Source organism: Engystomops pustulosus, chromosome 8 (assembly GCF_040894005.1).
Source record: "Engystomops pustulosus chromosome 8, aEngPut4.maternal, whole genome shotgun sequence".
Lineage (NCBI taxonomy): Eukaryota > Metazoa > Chordata > Amphibia > Anura > Leptodactylidae > Engystomops > Engystomops pustulosus.
In genome coordinates, this window is record NC_092418.1 from 18,963,882 (window position 1) to 18,990,369 (window position 26,488).

General features: G+C 42.4%; 2 protein-coding genes across 2 annotated transcripts in view; both read right to left on the minus strand.

Annotated features, from left to right (window-relative positions):
• Window positions 1-4,613, minus strand: part of RPS2 (ribosomal protein S2) — a 53,001-nt gene extending 48,388 nt beyond the window's left edge. Inside the window, exon 1 of the mRNA XM_072119988.1 lies at window positions 4,609-4,613. The gene's annotated coding sequence lies outside the window, so the exon portion shown is untranslated. The remainder of the gene's footprint in view (window positions 1-4,608) is intronic.
• NOXO1 (NADPH oxidase organizer 1) lies at window positions 1,560-19,935 on the minus strand. The gene is made up of 8 exons (XM_072119986.1): window positions 19,695-19,935; window positions 18,459-18,539; window positions 9,228-9,303; window positions 6,026-6,206; window positions 5,568-5,758; window positions 5,193-5,306; window positions 3,952-4,069; window positions 1,560-2,468 (listed from the first exon to the last, which is right to left on the minus strand). Exons 1-8 carry the CDS (start codon window positions 19,764-19,766, stop codon window positions 1,985-1,987), a joined length of 1,317 nt encoding a protein of 438 aa, XP_071976087.1. The 5' UTR covers window positions 19,767-19,935; the 3' UTR covers window positions 1,560-1,984.
• Window positions 19,936-26,488: the final 6,553 nt, after the last annotated feature.

Here is a 26,488-nt window from a genome sequence, read left to right on the forward strand (position 1 = left end):
TTGCGCAGTATGCGCTTTCTCAAACCTCTACTGAGCCACCATGCTGCCCTAAGCATGACCTTCAGGAAAACTTATTTGCATATTTTCCCAGAATCCCTACTGGAGCGTCAATGGCTATAAGTCTCCACACACCTTAATAGGCAGTTTGTGTAAGAAAAACTCTTACTTCCCGACCCCATCTTGTTTTTGATAATGAAGTTCCAAGAATAGACTCATACGCTCACTGTATCAGGGGGTTGATACATGATCCAACTTTGGAGTGGAGTGGGGCAGGATCCATTGGCACTTACTCATAGATCCAGGCACCGTGATTATGGTAATCTTCTTACATGTGTTATTCTTGGCCTCCTTCCTTCTAAAACCAATGTTTAAAATTATGCTAAAGAGCAGAGGCCTCTCTCTAACTTCATAGGCTGCTACATTGTCTCCCCCTCTGCTCCCTCAGCATTTCCCCTCGCCCACTGTGTGCTGCTGCTGTCATGAGAATACAGCAGGAAGGGGGAAGTGAGACAGTTAAACAGCCTATGAAGACAGCATAATTTAGAAGGAGGCCATGGTTAACAAATATAAGATTATCACAGTCACGGTGCCTGGATCAATGAGTAAGTGTCCCTGGTTTTTCATGGTGGATTTTGATGGTAGATTTAAACCCTTTAAAGGGATTGCCCCTTGTCCCTGCTGGCCTCCACTTCCTGCCTGATAGTGTCACCTGGAAAGCTAAATGCTGTCACTAGGAAGCCCAATGACGCAGATTGAAATTGGTGCAATGTGCCTTGTTTTAGTTTGCACTTGCTTTGTGCAAGTTGCGCCACATTATTTAATAGTGTCGCACGCTCTTAGTTGATCCGGTCAGTTTTCAGGATGTGACACAGTTGCACCTATTTTTCCTTGGTGCACTTTGCTTGAGTAATAAATGTGGCGCAAACTAGGGGCACACACCAACACCCCCCAGTAGGGGCGGTTTTAAAAAGCATTGGACAAAATTAAACCGTGCACGAACATAAGAAAACAAGCCCTCATGTACAGTAAGCGCACGCACAAAATAATGTGCTTCTGGTAAGGCAGTTAGTGAAAAACAATAATAAAAATTGTCTGCAACTTCAAAAAGTTAAAGCAAACTGAGGCTTTCACATCACAAAGGACTTACCTGCCGCTTGGATGTAGGAGAATCTGCGTTATTTTGGTGAGAAGCTAAGGATTTACAAAGATAACACTTTGTAAGACAAATTCATCAAAAATTTTGAAACAAGGATGAGCAACTATTGTACTTGTGGGGCAGCTCCTCTGCAGTTCTATGTGTCACCATGGCTACAGACTGCAAAAACATCTTGTGTAGTCTGATCTTATAAACACCAATTTTTCTCAAAAACCATAGTTTTTGCCATAGTGACTGACCATGCTGCTGCTATAGGGGGTCACTGTTGTTAGCATAGAGCCTACACCTTGGGTCCCCTCGTTCCCAGCATCATTAATCTGACACATGATAGGAGTCAATAATAGACAAAGTGTAAAATTCCATCATCCTTTATTAAAAATATATAAAATCAAATTCCATTGTATCAAAGACAGAAGAGAATACGTACACACACCATTCAGAACGCTCTACATTAACCATTTCCACCCAGAGCAGGGCGCTCCAATGTAGAGCCCCCAATCCCTGCAAAACTACAACTCCCATTGTGCTGCTCATATAGAAAGGCTGCTCATTGAAATTGATGAGTAGGACCTCGAAAGCTAAAATGAATCAATCCCAGAACATCCTGAGTCGATCCAGATCTAACAATCCCAGATATGTGATTGGGATCTAAAATATTCCCTACTATATACATAAATCTATTGTTTTTGGTAGATAAAATTCTACTACATCTATAGCCTTACCGCTAGTTGTATCTGTGTCCCCACCAACGGTGGATAGATGGGACTATAATGTCAGTGTGACAGTCAATAATGACTCCCATCATCCACGTCCCATCATTATGATGACCTAGAGCTGGGTGATGGAGTCTTCTAGTGTCTCCACATTCAAGGGTGACCTCTGCAGTTTCTTCTTGGTGACGGTGCAGCACTTCTGTAATATCTCATCTGGTTTGGGTCTGGATGGGATTTTGGGAAATGATGGGGTCACAGTCAGTGAGGAGTTGGAGGTGCTGAGTGAAGAGGTCCCACTATTGGAGGAGCTCAGTCTACTGCTGCTTCCTGTTACACTATCCATATCTGAGTCAGATCTGGCTTCAGACCCCAGTGATGTGGCCCCCATGGACTGACTTCTTCTTCTATCACTCTGCATCGGATCGACTAGTGATGGCTGGAAGCCCAGGAAGGAATACGTGTCCCCATACAACTTATCATCCTGCAGATTGGGAGTGGAGATGTATCGCTCTCTGCTGACGATATGCTGGAGCTTCTCACATGGGTTCATGTATGGCTTTAGGTACAGAGATGGGATGAAGCCGGTTCTTCTGTTGTATCTATGGGAAACATGAACATACATTTACATTAATCACGTTACTGTCAACAGTAATATCCATCTCGTAGGGACCCACACATTTTCTGGAGAAATGTGTAATCAGACCTTAACGCATGTTATTAGTAGCAGCAGGACTGTGAAAAATAGATTCATATTCCAGTATTGTACTGGGCGTCTGTCCTCACACTGCTGTGCTCTATGCAGCCAGTGGAGAAATGTGATATCATATATTTGTGTATGTTGGACTGTTAAATATAAATATATATTCCAAGATTGTATTGGGGGGCGTTTCCTCACACTGATGTGCTCTGAGTTCTGTGCATTGAACATCTTCATAACCCCTCACCGCTGACTTATTTAGTTTCCAAGCAGACACGCATAACATTTTTTACTTTCTTAGGAGATGTAGATTAGGCTGGGTTCACACTACATTTTTGGTATAACCTCTGACATATACGCCGAGTGTACTCATTGATATATAAATGCAGATTGAGGCCATCTGCCGAAAAAAGCAGGATGGGAAGACTTGAAGCTACATCTTTCCATCCTGCTCGTATACGCTCGTGTACAACGTATACGCTCAGCTGAGGCAATAGGCTCCTATGGGGAGCGGATGCAACGTATTGAATTCCTCCTCCAGCCTCCCTGAGCAAATATGTCAGCAGGAGGGGGAACCCAGTGATGTCACTGTCCATATAAGGACAGTCACATCACTGGAGAAACACCAGGGGGGCCCCTGGGCACGTATATCGCTGTATCACTGTATAAGCATACAGTGGGATACGTCTATGCCATATGTTGTAAGGAAACTTTGGGAATCCACCCAACGTGTCCTACAATGTATGGCACAAAACCTAGTGTGAATCCAGACTTGACCTTTGTTTTTCTACAGATTGAATGGACAATATCTGCTTTGGGAATGTAGTCATTGTCCATTTATCAAGTCGCTAAGTGTCATGTGTCACCATCTTATTTGGACAGTCTTACCCCTTCACCTGCTCTGGTGCTGCATTTATCTACTTTTGGTAAATTGACGCTCAACCCAAATAATTTGCCAGAATTTTTCTTCCATCCTCTGACATTTTCTTCTCTGCGGCAGTCGGGGCTCTGTCTTCCATTGACATGACTGAGTCTTGGCCCTGAATGGTTTCTGTTCCACTTTACTACTCCAAGTATAGCTAGGAGTGCGATAGCTTCTACCCCTCACCGCGACTCTCAGTCACATGGCCTGCAGCTCTGACCCAGTCATTCAAATAAAACTAAGTGGCAATAACAAGACGGCTACTGCATTATGTATGGCGCTGTGCTTAGTAGTCAGTGAAGAGAATAGTTGGCAGGACTAGCACCGATCAGATCCTTATCAACTATTCTGTGGGCCGATCACTATAATCCTTCGTACAACCAGTGTTTTTGGAAATTGATTGCAAAATTTTACCCAGTTGTCCAACTTAGATATAGAACATATACACACAAAAAGTCCTCACCTGATCAGCCACCATCCAGCATCGGATTTTCTCAAAACTTCCACCACAACACCGATCCCCACTGAGAGTTCATCAAAGTTCTGAGCCTGGTAATTCTTCACCACCACACACAGGGTACCTGCTCCGCAATACAGAGAGTCCATGACTACTCAGTGCCACCGCTAACGCCAGAGGCCAGACACAGACCCCCAAATATCCTGCATGGACAGAATGAAAGGGCTTGTGCTCTACAGAACCTCCATTTGTGATTACTTGCCCATATTTGTGGAACAGATGTGTAATTTATTTAATAAAACACATTGCCCCATTTGAGAGCAGCCTGTAGCTGTAGTCAGGCTAACCACTCAAAGGGAACCTATAGAGACCTATTAACTAACTGACAGCCTTCTTATAGCTAACAATTGTTTCCCTGACATCCACATAAATCCACTTTAAATTATATTCCCTGGCATAAGAGGGTACTGCTCAGCGAGCCCCTCCCATCTACTCCTCCCCTTGTCCCATGCCTCAGCATGTCATGTGATCTTGACTGACATCATCACAGGTCCTTTAGCCTTATAACATTAGCAAACTGTACACTATGCATACATCAGATCACATGAAATCACAGAAGTCTCCACGGACTTCTACTCCTCTCCATCCTCCATGCAGGCTGCTGTGATTTCACGTGATCAAATACATACATGGATTCGATGTTGCAGATGTAACAGGACCTTTGATGATGTCATCCCAACTGCCGAATAATGTAGCAGATCTCTCCATACAGCAGAATAACATAGCCTGTAAAATAGGAACAAGGAGGTGGGGCAATGGAAGTAACTATGAATATGCAGGGCTTCATTGGACTCAAGTAATGTCCCTCGACTCACCTCAGATGAGTTGAATATAAGTTTACAAACTGATTTTTTTTTTAACATTGCAGCCATGGAAAGGAACCCTTAAGGGATAAGGGCAATGCTTTTTAACCATAGTTTTTAAGTATTTATTTTGGGTTGGTTAATTTGCATGATGGGTTCTCTTTAAATGCATACATTTCTCTAAGCCAACAGGTGGAGCTCAGTGTATACAGGCCAAAAGTACTAAAATAACACTGTATGCAATGAGCTCCTGAGCTCCCTCTAGTGGTGCTGATAAACTTATATGAAGATTCTGTTCAGCGTCTTTTCAGCCGCATCAGAAGAGAACATTTCTGATTTAAAATTATTTTTAGATGGATACTATGATCATAAACAACATCATACCTTCTCCTTCACATTCCTTGGCAATGTCATACTCTTCTGTATTCCTCTGATCCCGCAGATACGGTGCTGGAAACCAGGCTAATTGTCGATCCTCGTTTTCCACCAGCCACCAGCCTGCCATACAGTAAAAAATTATCTATTAGATCATTTCTATTTAATAATACATGTTTTTGTAGTTCGCCTACATGACCACCAGGACCTATATGCACATGGTGATACAATTACAGATAATTCAGATAACATTACTGATAACAGCACCACTCCTGACCAGCTGTGGCTGGTATTTACTAGAATGTGGATGAGCTGCAATAGCACTGGCAGCCTATTGATGAGAGTGGCGCTATTCTCAATATAAAATCTCAATAGGTAACATACCGGTGCTGTCTTTTAGCAGAACATCAAGAAATTCATATTGCTTCACTGTAAAAGGCCTGTTCTTCAGATCCACTGTCTCATAGTCAGCTGTGCACATATATTTAGGGAATATAAGAGGAGCAGAGATATCGGGGGTGTGGGATGAGATTACTGGGGTCTCCTCATTTTTCTCAGATGGCATGATAACCAGGCTAGAAGAGAAGATGAAAAACTAAGATTAACTGCAAGGTAACTTAAAGGGGATGTCCAGGCTGCTTTCTTTTAGAAACAGCGCCACACCTGTCCGTGGCTAGGTATTGCAACTTAGCTTTATAAACCTCAAGACATTGGTGTTGGCATTTTTAAATATGTTTCTAAGAATGAATCATCTTGGACAACGCCTTTAATAATTTAATTTTTTTCAGGCTAATTAATCAATCACTGAATCTCAAATCCACAATATAAGAACGGAATCTCACCTGTCATCAGGGAATGATGGATTCAGGTCGCGGGGTTGAAGCGTAAAAAACTGGACCAAAAAATCACTCTGCGAAATCTTGGCGTCCAGCTTCAGCAAGGAGTGTGAATAGGCCTCCAGGAGGCGCAGTCTTTCTAAGGACCTCTTGGAGGCGCTCCGCTTCCCCACCATCCTGGGAGCATCTGAAAAGAATCAGATCTGTGGTATAAGATAGTGGTAGCGTAACCGAGGTTACATTCTAGATGTATGTCACCGCCTGCTGGTGATATTCAGGTATTGCAGGGACACCTAGCAAGGAATCTTCTGCATTTATAACTATTTAAGAAATCTTTCAAAATAATTAACATACATTTCATAAAATTATTTCCAATAACATTGCTGTCATTATCAGGAGTTCATAGAAAAAGATCTCCTGCTTCTACCTGGAAACTACTCTGTGTTGTACTGTACTCTGTTATTCCTCCTACAAATTTAGAAGAAAAGCAACACCTGGGTGTTAGCATTCTCCCCCAACCGGTAACTCCAAGCCGACAACTTTCTGCAAGGAATAACAGAGGAACAGAGGTCTTCCATAATTGTGAACTATTTTGGGTACAGTATTTTGTGTGTTTCTGGTTGACATTCCTGTCACTATGGATCTGGCCTGGAGCCACAAATTACTCATTGCAGATGATAAGGATGTTGTCTGGCAGCCATAAATGTATTAGCTGCCGGTAAGTCTCATTGGATTGTCATTTATCATTAGCATTTATTATGATTTATGTATTAACTGATGTTATTACTACGTGGCTCAGAGACTACGGATGCAGCTACACTAGGGGTGGGAATGACCCCCACATAGATATTTGTATTTGGTCTTAAAGGAACACTACATCAACACTGAGAGGCAACCATGGGCCCTCAAAAGTGACAAGCCAATCACAGCTCAGCTTTCATCTTTTAGAATGCTTTGGATAAATGAAAGCAGAGCTCTGATTGGTTTCCTGGATCAGCATCCGGTAACAGCTGACCCCACCATAACCTGTCCTTATCTTTCAGCATCTCCCCCTATCGAGACAAAAGATTGGGCATACTGAAATCCAACATGCCCAATCTTTCTTATAGCTAATATAAGTCACAAGGGGAGACTCAAGTTACCATCATGTACGTCAGATTGTCAGCAAGTCCCAACAAAATCAAGGCATTTGGCCTACATTTATAATTGCTCCTGTCAGTCAGCGGCACCAAAATATTTAGTGATTGGGTAAGGGCTAAGCTTCTCACACACCCCAGGCTATGTTCACACACAGATTATTTTAAATTAATTTTTAAGAGCTCTTGGGTAAAAATCCACATTAAATAATTTTCACCGGTTCCAGACCTGTGTAGTTAAAGGGGTTGCCTAACTTGGTTGTCCAACTTGAGGTTGGACAACCCCTTTTACTTTTGCCATCAGGAAAACTTGTGTCAATATAAAGTTATCTAAAGTTCCACCACCTGATATACTGCTCCATTCACTTTTATGGGGCTGCACAAGTTTACAGTCCAAAAACTCACAGAAGTGAATAGAGCAACATTCACACATGCACAATGGCGCTTCATTCACAGTGGGAAACTTTTAACATATCCCTTAGTTGGAGTAATTTACCTTCCCTTTTCCTCTCTATCAAGCCCAGACCCCCATGATAGCTCCTTCCAGCCACAACTCACCTCTGTAAAGAATTTGTCCTATAGTGAAAGTAATACAGCACCCGGGGGAATGAATGGGAGTGTAAGGGGTGACATGTGCATGCTTCAGTCCAATAACTAGCTATTTATGAAAGGGGCAAGATGGTTGACCATATATAAGGGATCATATCCAGCCTCTTAGAAGGGCTCCGGAGAGGTGACTGAGATGCTATTTGCATATAAAAAGTGTTTCTCGCCTAATTTAAGGACATAAAGTAGAGCAACCCTAACTACTATGGAGATATCTTAGCTACATATAGAAGTCATTTCCCAGTCATGCAATGTAGTACAGGCAGTCCCCGGGTTACGTACAAGATAGGGTCCGGAGGTTTGTTCTTAAGTTGAATTTGTATGCAAGTCGAAACTGTATATTTTATAATTGTAGATCCAGACAAAAAAAATTTTGGCCCCAGTTACAATTGGAGTTTAAACATTTTTGGGTGTGATGGGACCAAGGATTATCCATAAAGCTTCATTACAGACACCTTACAGCTGATTATTGCAGTCTGGGACTATAGTAAAGCATTCAGAAAGCTTCACCAGAGGTTAGAGGGGTCTGTCTGTAACTATGGGTTGTCTGTAAGTCAGGTGTCCTTAAGTAGGGGACCGTCTGTATAGTGATGGGTTGTTCGCTAACGAGCCGGCACAAAGATCTGGCTCATTTGCATGAACGATGTGAGCCTACGGCTCACTAAACCCCGCCCCAAAACGGCTCAACCTGATAAACTCGTGTTAAAAGTGGGGTGGTGTGGGGTGACTGACTGGCCTGCGGCTCTCTATGATATACTTAACAGGAAGCCGCCGTTCACGAGCCAGAAGAGCCGGCTCTTATTAGTGAGTGGAGTCTAATGAGCCAGAACACTAAGAAGAGCCGGCATTCCCATCACTAATGTAATAACTCTCTCCTATGAGCAGAGGGTGTGGACTTGTCATACTATATTTAGTCTGGGCGGAGTAACCTGATCTGGACCTCTGCCTATACTTAGGTTTCACTTTCCTTGAAAAACTTGGACAACACAGACAGGAGATCTGAGTAAATACAACTATGTGATTAGTATAAATGAGGTTTCCTCTTCCTTATAATACACACGGCATTGATTTTCTAATGTAACAAAATATTCTCTGAGATCAATAAAAAGTCCAGGTTGTTCATCCTGTAACACCTTTGTGTGTGTTGTTAGTAGCAGCAGGACTGTGAAGCATGGATTTATTTTCCAGGATTGTAGATTCTTCAAGTGCACTGGGGGCGTGTCTTCAAACTGATTTGCTCTCAACTCTATGGATTACACTACTACACAGCCCCTCCCTCTTAGTGACTGCTGTACTATCCAACCTGAAGCCTGCTAAAGCTTCTGCTCAAAGCAGAATATAGGTTGTGGAACAGCCACGGAACAACCACCACATGTACTTAGTTTGTATTTTCCTTCTGGCACAATTAAGGACCCCTGTGAACATGCAATGGTCTCATTATTTCTGTGGGTGCTAGTTCTTCTTACCTTTTAGTTTGGGCAGTGTTCTTTCTGCCTTATTCAAGGCTCCAGCTTCCAGTGGGAATTTCTTTTTAAGGTCTCTCTGAGTATACAAGACATATTGTTTTATTTATTGCGAATGCAGATTTTAAAGTATTATTACATAGATCCACTATCCATTCTTTTATTATGGAACGTTAAACCCTCTGCTTAGGCCATTTATTAATTGATAAAATAATGACTAGCCACAGCCACCACTAGAGGGAGCTTAAGAGCTTACTGCATAATTTGTTATGATAGAGAACGTTTAATTTAAAGGTATTTATTTATCTCTGATCTGATATTATTAATGTTTACGGCTCATCTTTAGTTCTTTCGTGGTTTACACCGTCTTCGGTACTCTCCATCCTCCCTGTATACTCCTTCTTCTTTTAACTTCAATATGTATTCCAGACTATATAACTTGGTCTGGTCAAGTTTTTCTTTTTCAGCAGCTGACTTGTCAACAATTGCCTCGTTTTCCTCTTCCTCTTCTGCTTCCTCTTCCTGAGCCACAGCAATGAAATTTATAGCTGTAGGTTTTTTTTAGCTGTAGTGCCTCTCCCCTCTACATCACACTGAATGAATACTAGCACTAACAAGAAAAACACTTTGGCATCCATTATTCTTCAGATCCAGAGTCGCACTATAGTGTAAGCTTCTGAGCTCCCCCTAGTGGTGACTGCAGGATTTTATAATTTAACTTTGCAACTGTGCAGGAGATATGGAGCTCTGTGCTAGGGATCTAAAGCTTCAGTCTATATAGATCTGAAATAAATTAATGTATTTATGGATTTATGAGGCACAATTATGATAAAAAAAGGTATAATGAATGATGACCTGATTATCCCATATAATGACAGCTTCACTTTACAAGGATGACAATTCATGCTGGGACACACCCCATTGACAAGGGAATGGTAACACCAGGGGGAATAAAAGAAGACTACACAGAGTTATGGGAACCCTAACCCCTTTAAATGAAGAAGCAGGCAGGCATATTGCATGCAACAGCTGACTTGTCAACAATTGCCTCCTTTTCCTCTTCCTTTTCCGCTTCCTCTTCTGCTTCCTCTTCCTGAGCCACAGCAATGAAATTTATAGCTGACTTGTCAACAATTGCCTCCTTTTCCACTTCCTTTTCCACTTCCTTTTCCTCTTCCTTTTCCTCTTCCTTTTCCGCTTCCTCTTCTGCTTCCTCTTCCTGAGCCACAGCAATGAAATTTATAGCTGACTTGTCAACAATTGCCTCCTTTTCCACTTCCTTTTCCTCTTCCTTTTCCTCTTCCTTTTCCGCTTCCTCTTCTGCTTCCTCTTCCTGAGCCACAGCAATGAAATTTATAGCTGACTTGTCAACAATTGCCTCCTTTTCCTCTTCCTTTTCCTCTTCTGCTTCCTCTTCCTGAGCCACAGCAATGAAATTTATAGCTGACTTGTCAACAATTGCCTCCTTTTCCACTTCCTTTTCCTCTTTCTTTTCCGCTTCCTCTTCCTGAGCCACAGCAATGAAATTTATAGCTGTGGGTTTTTTAGCTGTAGTGCCTCTCCCCTCTACATCACACTGAATGAATACTAGCACTAACAAGAAAAACACTTTGGCATCCATTATTCTTCAGATCCAGAGTCGCACTATAGTGTAAGCTTCTGAGCTCCCCCTAGTGGTGACTGCAGGATTTTATAATTTAACTTTGCAACTGTGCAGGAGATATGGAGCTCTGTGCTAGGGATCTAAAGCTTCAGTCTATATAGATCTGAAATAAATTAATGTATTTATGGATTTATGAGGCACAATTATGATAAAAAAGGTATAATGAATGATGACCTGATTATCCCATATAATGACAGCTTCACTTTACAAGGATGACAATTCATGCTGGGACACACCCCATTGACAAGGGAATGGTAACACCAGGGGGAATAAAAGAAGACTACACAGAGTTATGGGAACCCTAACCCCTTTAAATGAAGAAGCAGGCATATTGCATGCAACAGCTGACTTGTCAACAATTGCCTCCTTTTCCTCTTCCTTTTCCGCTTCCTCTTCCTGAGCCACAGCAATGAAATTTATAGCTGACTTGTCAACAATTGCCTCCTTTTCCACTTCCTTTTCCTCTTTCTTTTCCGCTTCCTCTTCCTGAGCCACAGCAATGAAATTTATAGCTGTGGGTTTTTTAGCTGTAGTGCCTCTCCCCTCTACATCACACTGAATGAATACTAGCACTAACAAGAAAAACACTTTGGCATCCATTATTCTTCAGATCCAGAGTCGCACTATAGTGTAAGCTTCTGAGCTCCCCCTAGTGGTGACTGCAGGATTTTATAATTTAACTTTGCAACTGTGCAGGAGATATGGAGCTCTGTGCTAGGGATCTAAAGCTGCAGTCTATATAGATCTGAAATAAATTAATGTATTTATGGATTTATGAGGCACAATTATGATAAAAAAAGGTATAATGAATGATGACCTGATTATCCCATATAATGACAGCTTCACTTTACAAGGATGACAATTCATGCTGGGACACACCCCATTTACAAGGGAATGGTAACACCAGGTGGAATAAAAGAAGACTACACAGAGTTATGGGAACCCTAACCCCTTTAAATGAAGAAGCAGGCAGGCATATTGCATGCAACAGCTGACTTGTCAACAATTGCCTCCTTTTCCTCTTCCTTTTCCGCTTCCTCTTCTGCTTCCTCTTCCTGAGCCACAGCAATGAAATTTATAGCTGACTTGTCAACAATTGCCTCCTTTTCCACTTCCTTTTCCTCTTTCTTTTCCGCTTCCTCTTCCTGAGCCACAGCAATGAAATTTATAGCTGTGGGTTTTTTAGCTGTAGTGCCTCTCCCCTCTACATCACACTGAATGAATACTAGCACTAACAAGAAAAACACTTTGGCATCCATTATTCTTCAGATCCAGAGTCGCACTATAGTGTAAGCTTCTGAGCTCCCCCTAGTGGTGACTGCAGGATTTTATAATTTAACTTTGCAACTGTGCAGGAGATATGGAGCTCTGTGCTAGGGATCTAAAGCTTCAGTCTATATAGATCTGAAATAAATTAATGTATTTATGGATTTATGAGGCACAATTATGATAAAAAAAGGTATAATGAATGATGACCTGATTATCCCATATAATGACAGCTTCACTTTACAAGGATGACAATTCATGCTGGGACACACCCCATTGACAAGGGAATGGTAACACCAGGGGGAATAAAAGAAGACTACACAGAGTTATGGGAACCCTAACCCCTTTAAATGAAGAAGCAGGCAGGCATATTGCATGCAACAGCTGACTTGTCAACAATTGCCTCCTTTTCCTCTTCCTTTTCCGCTTCCTCTTCTGCTTCCTCTTCCTGAGCCACAGCAATGAAATTTATAGCTGACTTGTCAACAATTGCCTCCTTTTCCACTTCCTTTTCCACTTCCTTTTCCTCTTCCTTTTCCTCTTCCTTTTCCGCTTCCTCTTCTGCTTCCTCTTCCTGAGCCACAGCAATGAAATTTATAGCTGACTTGTCAACAATTGCCTCCTTTTCCACTTCCTTTTCCTCTTCCTTTTCCTCTTCCTTTTCCGCTTCCTCTTCTGCTTCCTCTTCCTGAGCCACAGCAATGAAATTTATAGCTGACTTGTCAACAATTGCCTCCTTTTCCTCTTCCTTTTCCTCTTCTGCTTCCTCTTCCTGAGCCACAGCAATGAAATTTATAGCTGACTTGTCAACAATTGCCTCCTTTTCCACTTCCTTTTCCACTTCCTTTTCTGCTTCCTCTTCTGCTTCCTCTTCCTGAGCCACAGCAATGAAATTTATAGCTGTGGGTTTTTTAGCTGTAGTGCCTCTCCCCTCTACATCACACTGAATGAATACTAGCACTAACAAGAAAAACACTTTGGCATCCATTATTCTTCAGATCCAGAGTCGCACTATAGTGTAAGCTTCTGAGCTCCCCCTAGTGGTGACTGCAGGATTTTATAATTTAACTTTGCAACTGTGCAGGAGATATGGAGCTCTGTGCTAGGGATCTAAAGCTTCAGTCTATATAGATCTGAAATAAATTAATGTATTTATGGATTTATGAGGCACAATTATGATAAAAAAAGGTATAATGAATGATGACCTGATTATCCCATATAATGACAGCTTCACTTTACAAGGATGACAATTCATGCTGGGACACACCCCATTGACAAGGGAATGGTAACACCAGGGGGAATAAAAGAAGACTACACAGAGTTATGGGAACCCTAACCCCTTTAAATGAAGAAGCAGGCAGGCATATTGCATGCAACAGCTGACTTGTCAACAATTGCCTCCTTTTCCTCTTCCTTTTCCGCTTCCTCTTCCTGAGCCACAGCAATGAAATTTATAGCTGACTTGTCAACAATTGCCTCCTTTTCCACTTCCTTTTCCTCTTTCTTTTCCGCTTCCTCTTCCTGAGCCACAGCAATGAAATTTATAGCTGTGGGTTTTTTAGCTGTAGTGCCTCTCCCCTCTACATCACACTGAATGAATACTAGCACTAACAAGAAAAACACTTTGGCATCCATTATTCTTCAGATCCAGAGTCGCACTATAGTGTAAGCTTCTGAGCTCCCCCTAGTGGTGACTGCAGGATTTTATAATTTAACTTTGCAACTGTGCAGGAGATATGGAGCTCTGTGCTAGGGATCTAAAGCTGCAGTCTATATAGATCTGAAATAAATTAATGTATTTATGGATTTATGAGGCACAATTATGATAAAAAAAGGTATAATGAATGATGACCTGATTATCCCATATAATGACAGCTTCACTTTACAAGGATGACAATTCATGCTGGGACACACCCCATTTACAAGGGAATGGTAACACCAGGTGGAATAAAAGAAGACTACACAGAGTTATGGGAACCCTAACCCCTTTAAATGAAGAAGCAGGCAGGCATATTGCATGCAACAGCTGACTTGTCAACAATTGCCTCCTTTTCCTCTTCCTTTTCCGCTTCCTCTTCTGCTTCCTCTTCCTGAGCCACAGCAATGAAATTTATAGCTGACTTGTCAACAATTGCCTCCTTTTCCACTTCCTTTTCCTCTTTCTTTTCCGCTTCCTCTTCCTGAGCCACAGCAATGAAATTTATAGCTGTGGGTTTTTTAGCTGTAGTGCCTCTCCCCTCTACATCACACTGAATGAATACTAGCACTAACAAGAAAAACACTTTGGCATCCATTATTCTTCAGATCCAGAGTCGCACTATAGTGTAAGCTTCTGAGCTCCCCCTAGTGGTGACTGCAGGATTTTATAATTTAACTTTGCAACTGTGCAGGAGATATGGAGCTCTGTGCTAGGGATCTAAAGCTTCAGTCTATATAGATCTGAAATAAATTAATGTATTTATGGATTTATGAGGCACAATTATGATAAAAAAAGGTATAATGAATGATGACCTGATTATCCCATATAATGACAGCTTCACTTTACAAGGATGACAATTCATGCTGGGACACACCCCATTGACAAGGGAATGGTAACACCAGGGGGAATAAAAGAAGACTACACAGAGTTATGGGAACCCTAACCCCTTTAAATGAAGAAGCAGGCAGGCATATTGCATGCAACAGCTGACTTGTCAACAATTGCCTCCTTTTCCTCTTCCTTTTCCGCTTCCTCTTCTGCTTCCTCTTCCTGAGCCACAGCAATGAAATTTATAGCTGACTTGTCAACAATTGCCTCCTTTTCTACTTCCTTTTCCACTTCCTTTTCCTCTTCCTTTTCCGCTTCCTCTTCCGCTTCCTCTTCTGCTTCCTCTTCCTGAGCCACAGCAATGAAATTTATAGCTGACTTGTCAACAATTGCCTCCTTTTCCACTTCCTTTTCCTCTTCCTTTTCCTCTTCCTTTTCCGCTTCCTCTTCTGCTTCCTCTTCCTGAGCCACAGCAATGAAATTTATAGCTGACTTGTCAACAATTGCCTCCTTTTCCTCTTCCTTTTCCTCTTCTGCTTCCTCTTCCTGAGCCACAGCAATGAAATTTATAGCTGACTTGTCAACAATTGCCTCCTTTTCCACTTCCTTTTCCACTTCCTTTTCTGCTTCCTCTTCTGCTTCCTCTTCCTGAGCCACAGCAATGAAATTTATAGCTGTGGGTTTTTTAGCTGTAGTGCCTCTCCCCTCTACATCACACTGAATGAATACTAGCACTAACAAGAAAAACACTTTGGCATCCATTATTCTTCAGATCCAGAGTCGCACTATAGTGTAAGCTTCTGAGCTCCCCCTAGTGGTGACTGCAGGATTTTATAATTTAACTTTGCAACTGTGCAGGAGATATGGAGCTCTGTGCTAGGGATCTAAAGCTTCAGTCTATATAGATCTGAAATAAATTAATGTATTTATGGATTTATGAGGCACAATTATGATAAAAAAAGGTATAATGAATGATGACCTGATTATCCCATATAATGACAGCTTCACTTTACAAGGATGACAATTCATGCTGGGACACACCCCATTGACAAGGGAATGGTAACACCAGGGGGAATAAAAGAAGACTACACAGAGTTATGGGAACCCTAACCCCTTTAAATGAAGAAGCAGGCAGGCATATTGCATGCAACAGCTGACTTGTCAACAATTGCCTCCTTTTCCTCTTCCTTTTCCGCTTCCTCTTCCTGAGCCACAGCAATGAAATTTATAGCTGACTTGTCAACAATTGCCTCCTTTTCCACTTCCTTTTCCTCTTTCTTTTCCGCTTCCTCTTCCTGAGCCACAGCAATGAAATTTATAGCTGTGGGTTTTTTAGCTGTAGTGCCTCTCCCCTCTACATCACACTGAATGAATACTAGCACTAACAAGAAAAACACTTTGGCATCCATTATTCTTCAGATCCAGAGTCGCACTATAGTGTAAGCTTCTGAGCTCCCCCTAGTGGTGACTGCAGGATTTTATAATTTAACTTTGCAACTGTGCAGGAGATATGGAGCTCTGTGCTAGGGATCTAAAGCTGCAGTCTATATAGATCTGAAATAAATTAATGTATTTATGGATTTATGAGGCACAATTATGATAAAAAAAGGTATAATGAATGATGACCTGATTATCCCATATAATGACAGCTTCACTTTACAAGGATGACAATTCATGCTGGGACACACCCCATTTACAAGGGAATGGTAACACCAGGTGGAATAAAAGAAGACTACACAGAGTTATGGGAACCCTAACCCCTTTAAATGAAGAAGCAGGCAGGCATATTGCATGCAACAGCTGACTTGTCAACAATTGCCTCCTTTTCCTCTTCCTTTTCCGCTTCCTCTTCTGCTTCCTCTTCCTGAGCCACAGCAATGAAATTTATAGCTGACTTGTCAACAATTGCCTCCTTTTCCACTTCCTTTTCCTCTTTCTTTTCCGCTTCCTCTTCCTGAGCCACAGCAATGAAATTTATAGCTGTGGGTTTTTTAGCTGTAGTGCCTCTCCCCTCTACATCACACTGAATGAATACTAGCACTAACAAGAAAAACACTTTGGCATCCATTATTCTTCAGATCCAGAGTCGCACTATAGTGTAAGCTTCTGAGCTCCCCCTAGTGGTGACTGCAGGATTTTATAATTTAACTTTGCAACTGTGCAGGAGATATGGAGCTCTGTGCTAGGGATCTAAAGCTGCAGTCTATATAGATCTGAAATAAATTAATGTATTTATGGATTTATGAGGCACAATTATGATAAAAAAAAGGTATAATGAATGATGACCTGATTATCCCATATAATGACAGCTTCACTTTACAAGGATGACAATTCAAACTGGGACACACCCCATTGACAAGGGAATGGTAACACCAGGGGGAATAAAAGAAGACTACACAGAGTTATGGGAACCCTAACCCCTTTAAATGAAGAAGCAGGCAGGCATATTGCATGCAACAGCTGACTTGTCAACAATTGCCTCCTTTTCCGCTTCCTCTTCTGCTTCCTCTTCCTGAGCCACAGCAATGAAATTTATTGCTGACTTGTCAACAATTGCCTCCTTTTCCACTTCCTTTTCCTCTTTCTTTTCCGCTTCCTCTTCCTGAGCCACAGCAATGAAATTTATAGCTGTGGGTTTTTTAGCTGTAGTGCCTCTCCCCTCTACATCACACTGAATGAATACTAGCACTAACAAGAAAAACACTTTGGCATCCATTATTCTTCAGATCCAGAGTCGCACTATAGTGTAAGCTTCTGAGCTCCCCCTAGTGGTGACTGCAGGATTTTATAATTTAACTTTGCAACTGTGCAGGAGATATGGAGCTCTGTGCTAGGGATCTAAAGCTGCAGTCTATATAGATCTGAAATAAATTAATGTATTTATGGATTTATGAGGCACAATTATGATAAAAAAAAGGTATAATGAATGATGACATGATTATCCCATATAATGACAGCTTCACTTTACAAGGATGACAATTCATGCTGGGACACACCCCATTGACAAGGGAATGGTAACACCAGGGGGAATAAAAGAAGACTACACAGAGTTATGGGAACCCTAACCCCTTTAAATGAAGAAGCAGGCAGGCATATTGCATGCAACAGCTGACTTGTCAACAATTGCCTCCTTTTCCTCTTCCTTTTCCGCTTCCTCTTCTGCTTCCTCTTCCTGAGCCACAGCAATGAAATTTATAGCTGACTTGTCAACAATTGCCTCCTTTTCCACTTCCTTTTCCTCTTTCTTTTCCGCTTCCTCTTCCTGAGCCACAGCAATGAAATTTATAGCTGTGGGTTTTTTAGCTGTAGTGCCTCTCCCCTCTACATCACACTGAATGAATACTAGCACTAACAAGAAAAACACTTTGGCATCCATTATTCTTCAGATCCAGAGTCGCACTATAGTGTAAGCTTCTGAGCTCCCCCTAGTGGTGACTGCAGGATTTTATAATTTAACTTTGCAACTGTGCAGGAGATATGGAGCTCTGTGCTAGGGATCTAAAGCTGCAGTCTATATAGATCTGAAATAAATTAATGTATTTATGGATTTATGAGGCACAATTATGATAAAAAAAAGGTATAATGAATGATGACATGATTATCCCATATAATGACAGCTTCACTTTACAAGGATGACAATTCATGCTGGGACACACCCCATTGACAAGGGAATGGTAACACCAGGGGGAATAAAAGAAGACTACACAGAGTTATGGGAACCCTAACCCCTTTAAATGAAGAAGCAGGCATATTGCATGCATAGTGACTTTCTGCTTACCTGGAACTTTTTAAAGTCTCCAAATGTTCTGTAAATCAGGACCTTGTTGTGGTCAGACCATAGCACTGAAAACATGTATGTCTGGAAGAATAAGGGAGTAACTGGTTATACTGGATATATTCAGTGGTCCGTATCATCCATGCTTGTTGACCATCAGAAGGGGTAAAAATAGGAGGGGCCGGAGGCAGAGAATACAATGGCTGATCGGGTCTATGATAGGATTTCATGTAGATACAGAAATATCAACAGCTGACCTGTAGCTATTTCCCCAGATGTTTGGAACAACCTCCCTGCCGAGTTCATTAAAAAAAATTGATGCAAAATTTCTCTTTAATTTATTCACTTTACATTTTATCCATTTTTCTAAACATAAACTATTAAAACGTAAACTTTGCTGCGTATTCTACACACCTGCCCCTAACTTTGTCAGCTATTTTTTTTATATCTACCCTGTTTCCCCGAAAATAAGACAGTGTCTTATATTAATTTTTGCTTCTAAAGAGGCACTAGGTCCTATTTTCAGGGGATGTCTTATTTTTCCATGAACAAGAATTTACATTTATCGTTGAACAAAAAATCAACTTCTCTAACTTCTTTATGACTCTCCAAACTCTGAATTTCATGCTGTATGTCTTGTGACTCGATTTTTATTAGAATCATTGGCCCCAATCTCTCATGTTTAGTAAAAGAACTTTCCATAAATGACCCTTCTTATCCGGGTAGCTGCTGGTATCACGTTTGCAGCACAACAACCAGTGATTTACTTCCATGAATTCTTCTCCATGTCACATCCTTCTGCAGCATCTAAAAGATTTACTAGTACTAATGTATGGCGCGGGGGGAGCTGCTGCTATGGCGGCCGCTAGGTCTTATTTTCAGGGGAGGCCTTATATTTCTAAGCCTGAACAAAATTGTACTAGGTCTTACTTTCGGGGGATGTCTTATTTTAGGGGAAACAGGGTAATATCTATGTATGTCTGTCTGTTTAAAACAAGCAGCATCCATCTATATAGTTGCAGAAATATCAAAGTAAAAATTTACAAAAAAAGGTAAATAATTTATCTAAATAATAACTAAAAACTTTGGAATATTCCAACCTTGCATAAGAGGTCATAAAAATAATCTTTATTTATATAGTGCCATGAAATTCTGCGGAACATTGACAAATAAAATAAGACATTCCAGAGTTATATGAAACAATAGGAGTGAGGCCACAGCCATAAATCCCCCTCTTACCTTCTGATTTCCATGCTGCATTAATCCAATGGCTTCCACATTGATGGGATGCCGGCTGCTGCTCTCCATCATCTTTGCAGGATGCTGCACTACAGTCTGCTCATAGATGGAGTTAGTACCGGTGTAGCCTCCTAGATAACAGGTAGGGCAGGAGGGGAGGGTGCAGGTGCAGCTCCTCCGGCCAATCAGGAGGGCGAGTCTGATTACTTTTACTGATGACTTACAACATCACTTCTTACTTCTTTCTAGAAAGTAAAAAAAAAAGTTTTTGGACTCTGTCCTTCCTGTCTGCCAGGTGTCAGGTGTCCAGAGCTGATATTAGGACAGCACGGACATTCCTGGCATAGCAGAGCCAGTTATTTTCATAGCTAATAGTCAAAAAGGAACCAAAAAAACACCATGTGACCGCACCCTAAATCTGCAGAGATGTTAAACCACCATTGTTGTTACAAGAAAACGTTTATCTTATGTATCTATGGCTATTAAATATACCTTCCCATTCCAAGTATTTGACACAAAACATTAGGGCTGCATTCACACGTTGCGTTTCAGCATTTTAAACATGGCGTTATAAACGTGCAACACACAAGAGCCCACGTGTATTAAAGCGTTTGCACTAGTTTACTGTCTGACGTTGCACTGAAAAGAACGCGTACACCGCTTGCACATGTATTTATTAAGTGTTTGAGCTAGTTCTGTATGGTGGTTGCTCTGTGTCCGACAAGACAGAAAAAAACGTGCACCTAAAGGGGCTGTTACTGCTTAGTCGGAGTTTGCGCCACATATATTACCGATTTTGCGCCACAATTCTGCAGCATGAACATAGTGCACCAAAACATGGAGACAATGTACATGAAGTCCAGACGCCAGTTTTGATTAATCTGTGCTCATTACAGGACACATGCTTTTCTGGGTGTGAATATGCCCCTAACCATTGCAGCCATCTTAGTGAAGATCGTTGCTCCCCATGACGTCAGTGGGGGGCGGCGATCAGTTGCCAGGACATCCTTGGGTCTTCCGAAGACCCGAGGCTGTCTCGTTTTAACCCATACAATGGGGCTCATTTACTTACCCGGTCCAGTCGCGATCCTGCGGTGCGTTCTCCGACGAGGATTCGGGTTCTGCTGGGATTCACTAAGGTTCGTGCACCCGATATCGACCAGGTGTCGCTGCTGCGCCAAGGTCCGCCGGAGTTCACCTTCTTCTCCTCAGTGCATGTAAGTGCTGATCTTGCAACACAATTTTATTTTTAAATTCCGCGGGTTTTCCCCCTGATTTTACAATCCGATCGCGTTTGCCAAAAACGCAATTCAGGGACGAACGGCGCAAAACGGTGATATTCGGGAAACCCGGCGTTTCGGCCTCTTAGTAAATGAGCCCCAATGTGCACACATTGTAATGAATGAGGAAAATCCCCATAGTATGTAGTTCCCTATAGTATGGCAGTATATGGTAGGATTGATCAGACAACCTAGGGTTAAAGTACTCTACGGCGTCTGAAAAATAGTAAAAATTAAAATAGTTTTTAAAAAATTATATTAAAAAAACCCCTAAAAATACAGATCATCCCCCTTTCACTAGAAGTCATATAAATATAAATAAACAGTAAAAATCATAAATACATTAGGCATCGCCGTGTCCAAAAATGCCCGATCTATCAAAATATAATAACGGTTTTTCACTGTGTTTAATCCCTAAATGGAAAATTGGGCCCACTTTTTTTGCCATTTTGAAAAAAATTAAAAATTCAATAAAAAGTGATCATAAGGTCGAATAATCCTAAAAATGGTAGCATTGAAAACGTCATTAAAAGTCACAAAAAATGACACCACCCACAGCTCTGTACACCAAAGTATGAAAAAGTTATTAGTGCCTATTACTCTGTAGGTGGTATATACCTGATACACTAAATAACAAATATCTACAATCTGGGGGCAGTATGTGGATACATGTATTGTGTGTTATAACATTTGTACTATAAATTTAGTATTTAATTTTCAGCTGAGGGCTCGTTTTTTGCAGCACAAGTTGAAATTTTTATATAGTTTCACTACTTTTAAACACTTATTTGTTGGAAATAAAGTAATACTGTAATTTGAAGGGGTGTAGTTTTAATGTGGGTCACCGTCTGGTGAAAATAATGTTTATTTCTTCTGCTGGTCATTAAAAATATGACAACCAAATGCATAGAATTTGACCTCTGTTTTCCTGCAAAAAACCCAGTGTTATAATGGTGAGTGATACCAGATAAGGATCTGTACATGATTGGGGATGAATCACGGGGTGAGCGGCTGCTTGTACTTGTATATACAGCTAATATTTATACAGGAAATAAAGTAAGAAAATAGAATATTGTGCTGGGAATATCCCATAAAACAAGACCAGCGCTGAGTAACTGCGGGTAAGCAAGCGTAGCCAAAATGTAATCCTCCTTCTGATAAATAAAATACCACAAAGACAAATAAGATATGATGCTGCTCTTCTGGTCAATAGGCAAAGTCATTGTAATACCAGTGGAGGGCATCAAACATTTGTCTTGGTTGTTAGGGTATCCAGACGTCATATTGGTACACGATGAATCAGTGGGCAAGCAACCGCCTTCGGTGCACCGAGAAGCTCATTTACATAAACATGATGATCTAAGAAATAGGAAAGCTATGTCTTGAGGGCTAATACGAAGCTCCATATAATTCTAGATTTACTTGTGGGAGGTGGTGAAATCCATGTAGTACAAGTAGGGTAACAACAAGACGCGACAGAAAACTTATGTCCAAAACAATAAGCCAAGCCCCCCCCCCCCCCCTCTTCAAAATATCATACCCACACTCTTATGTGGGCCACGAGATGTAATTGGGCCTTCATCTTCCTTGAACTCCTGCCCCTTCCCCCAATGTCTTTATTGACTATGCGCATGTCTATAAATCACTGATGTAATAAACCTCATTGACTCTTTAGTACATGGCTGGTTTTATTGCCACTTAATGTATCTTACAGCAAACATGAAGTTTTCCCTCTCACCAGTATTTCCTCATACAGGACGGATAAGACGTGCAAGTAGATCTTTGATAAACGTAAGATCACAGCCAAGATTGAACCATGGCCGGTGTCCTTAAAATCCATGCAACTTCTAAAGAAAACCCTGTCTGCCCCTTGAACCTGTTGAGAGGACACTGATAACATGATAACAACTAAATTTTGTGGTGCCTGAAGTTTTTACCCGATTCTGGCTATTTTATAAGCTGCAATTACTATTCTGCTGCTGGTGCAGTCACTGTGTATATACATCAAGTAAGGAAGTGGATTTCTGCTGCACACTAGATAAGTTAGAATATCCAGGTGCTCTGGAGAGGGTCCCAATCCCGTATTGTATAGGAAAATTTGAACTCCAGTCACTCCACAGAGCGGCTGCGACCGCCATTTCTACCCAACGGTGCCTCCAGTGCTATATGCAATACCACAAGCCCTATTGCTCTCTACAAACTGAGTCTGATGAAGGTCTATTTTTTGACCGAAACGTCACGTTTGAAGTTTGTATAATAATTAAAAAAAACTAATTTGCAACTTGAACAGTGTGACTGGAGTTCAAATTTTCCTATACTGTGTATATACATGACATTACTTATCCTGTACTGATCCTGAGTTACATCCTGTAGATCTTTTATTTTATATAAAAGTAAAAAACATAACGCAAACCAAACATAATATACAATATATACAAAATATATACAATATCTTACCTGCTGGTCCAGCCCCATTCACAACTAGCAAAAAAAATAACTTAAAATACACCGAAATGAATAAACACCAAATACCACAACCCCCACCCAACCGATTATCACAACCTAAACCAAACCAATAAACAATGACAAGCCACACCCACAAATAAACATAAATGACCATAAATATACATAAACCCACCCCACACCCTCTAATAACAAACCACCCCACAAAGATCACATCCCACACCCGGTTTCTTTTTTTTTTTTTTTAATATAATAACAAACACAGAATACACATAACACTACACTAAACTAAATCCCTCGCCCCCGCACCCTCCCCTTCCCCCCAGACACTGGTCTAACGTCCAAAGTTTGCGTTGAGTAGTCCAGACCCGTGTCCAAGGTCAGTTCATAAGTCCCACCACCATCACCCCCCTCCCAACCTAACGCTATGTCCCAAACCCAACTATATACAATATATACAGTATTTACAACATAACAAAGAAAACAGAATACAAATAAAGTCTAAACAACATCAATACAAACCACATAAAGCCCAGGTTCGGCGCCTGCAAGCCCCTACATCACTACATGCTCAGAACACAAAACAAAAATCTACAGTGCAGCATCAGCCCAACACCAGGAGAGGAGATGACAGACTAAGGGACACTAAAGGAGAACCCCCTCCAAAGGAGAGAGGCCCTCCCCGTGCCCAGCCTCTCATACTCCAGAGAGCGCACCTTCACCAGGTCACCCAGAATGTTCCTAACCACCTCATCCACCGGGAGGATTTTACGCTGCGGCGATACTAAACACTGTGCGTTCCACGTGTGGTACCTGACCACTAGACTGACTAGAAATAACGTGCAGCGGTCCCGGCCACCCAGGCCTCTGAATACTCCATAGGCCCACTCCGCATAGGAGAGACCGGCCAACCCGGGCCAATGGATGGAAGCGCCCACCCGGTTGTACACCTTTGTGTTGAAGGGACAATGAAGCAGGAAGTGGTCCATGCTCTCCAGCAGGCCACCGCACTCCTCCCGGGGACAACCCCTTTCCTCAGAGCTCCTACACTTCAGATTGTCCCTCACACACAGCTTTCCATGGAAGCAGCGCCAAGTCACGTCCCAAAACTTCAAGGGGATCCTGATAGAATTCAACAAACTCAAACCCACCCCCAGATCCCGACTTGGGCAATCCCTGAGGGCCAGAGGCTTCTGGAAATGGGTCAACAGAACCCTCTTGTCAAGGATTTTCCTCAACATGGTCCTGATCTCCCACATTCCCAGACCCCACCGACGAATCACCTTCAGAACCGGGGTAGCGTAAGCCGGAAGATGCCCATGCGGCGTGCGAAGATCCTTCACTTGTCCTCCTGTCTCCCATTCCTGGAAGAAAGGCCGAAACCATCCCCTACAGGAGTATACCCACGGAGGAGCCCTCTCTTTCCAGAGGTTTGCTACATTGATCTTAAGAAAGGTATTCACTAGGAACACCACAGGGTTGACCATACACAACCCTCCTTGTCTCCTCGTGCGGTAAGTAACCTCCCGCTTGATAAGATTCAGCCTATTCCCCCATAACAGCTGGAAGAACAGACTGTAGACCAGAGTCCAGAGGGGCTCCGGCAACATGCACACACTGCCCAGATAAATCGGTAACGGGAGCAGGTAGGTTTTGATCAGATTAACCCTTTCTCTGAGGGTCAAAGACCAACCCTTCCACTGGTCCACCCTCTGAGCGGCGATCTTAAGCCTGCCGTCCCAGTTTTGCATGGGGTAATCCCCCTGGCCAAATTCGATGCCGAGAACTTTGGCAGAGTCCGGGGGCCCTGGAAGAGTGTCCGGGAGATCAAAGCCTGGACCTCCCTCTCCCAGCCAGAGACTCTCACACTTATCCCGGTTGATCTTGGACCCAGAAGCCTCTGAGTAGCGGTCAACCTCTGACATCACCCATTGCGCCTCCCCTCCCGAGGACACGAAAACGGTGACATCATCGGCATACGCTACCACTCTAAGAGCGGCTTCCGGTGCTGCCCGATCCATCCCGACTCCCACCAACGGCCCACGATCAACCCTCCTAAGGAATGGGTCGATCTCGAACACATACAGTAGTGGGCTCAGAGGACAACCCTGGCGAACACCAGACCCGACCTCAAAAGAGCAGCCAATCCAACCGTTCACAAGCGGGAAACTCTCTGCCCCTGCGTACAAAACTTTCAGCCAATTGACAAACCCACCCGGCAGGCCATACCTCAGAAGGATAGACCAGAGGTACTCGTGGTTAACCAGATCAAACGATTTTGCCTGATCCAAGGACAGCAAGTACCCCTTCCAGTTACCAGCCCTGCCCTGCTCCACTGCCTCCCGAACACAAAGCACAGCACTAAATGTACTGCTTCCTGGAACAGAGCAGTGCTGGGTCCCCGAAAGGAGCCGGGGCCAGTTCTCAACACGAGATCGGTCCTTACCCGATCAGGGCTGACCTCCTCATTGACTTCGGCAGAGCGCCTGAGGAAAGACACTCATTGAATACCTCAGTCAAGAGGGGAACCAAGGCATCCTTAAAGGTATTATAAAACTCAGATGTAAAGCCATCCGGACCTGGAGATTTCTTGAGGGCGAGCCCTTCAATCGCCCGGCTGACTTCCTCTTCCCTGATCATCTCCGTCAAAACATCAAGAGAGGGGTCTACTCTTGGCTCAGGGACAGTTTCAGATCCTTCCTGCCCAAGAGGTGTGAGTAGAAGGATCTGACGACCTCCAGGATCCCTGATCTGGACCTTTTCAGGGATCCCGTACTGTCAACTAGTCCCGTGACAACTTTACCATTCACTGACATCTTGCAGTTTCTGTAAGGGTCGGGTGAGCGGTATTTCCCGTAATCCCTCTCAAAAACCAAAGATGCGTGTCTATCGTACTGACACCTCTTCAGCAAGGATTTCACTCTGGAGATGTCCTCACGACTACCTCCTTTCGAGACGAGATGCTCGAGTTTCCTCCTCAGGCCCTGATACAGACGGTACCTGTCCAGGCTCCTGAGGCTCGAGAGCTGGCGGAAGAATCTTGCCGCCCTT

Excerpts from the sequence above, each read along its gene's own strand:
- NOXO1 (XM_072119986.1), bottom strand. The coding sequence starts at position 19,766 with ATGATGGAGAGCAGCAGCCGGCATCCCATCAATGTGGAAGCCATTGGA. Across the intron at positions 9,304-18,458 it reads GAGACTTTAAAAAGTTCCAG|AGAGACCTTAAAAAGAAATT; the intron begins GTAAGCAGAAAG and ends TTGTATACTCAG. Across the intron at positions 6,207-9,227 it reads AACACTGCCCAAACTAAAAG|ATGCTCCCAGGATGGTGGGG; the intron begins GTAAGAAGAACT and ends GATTCTTTTCAG.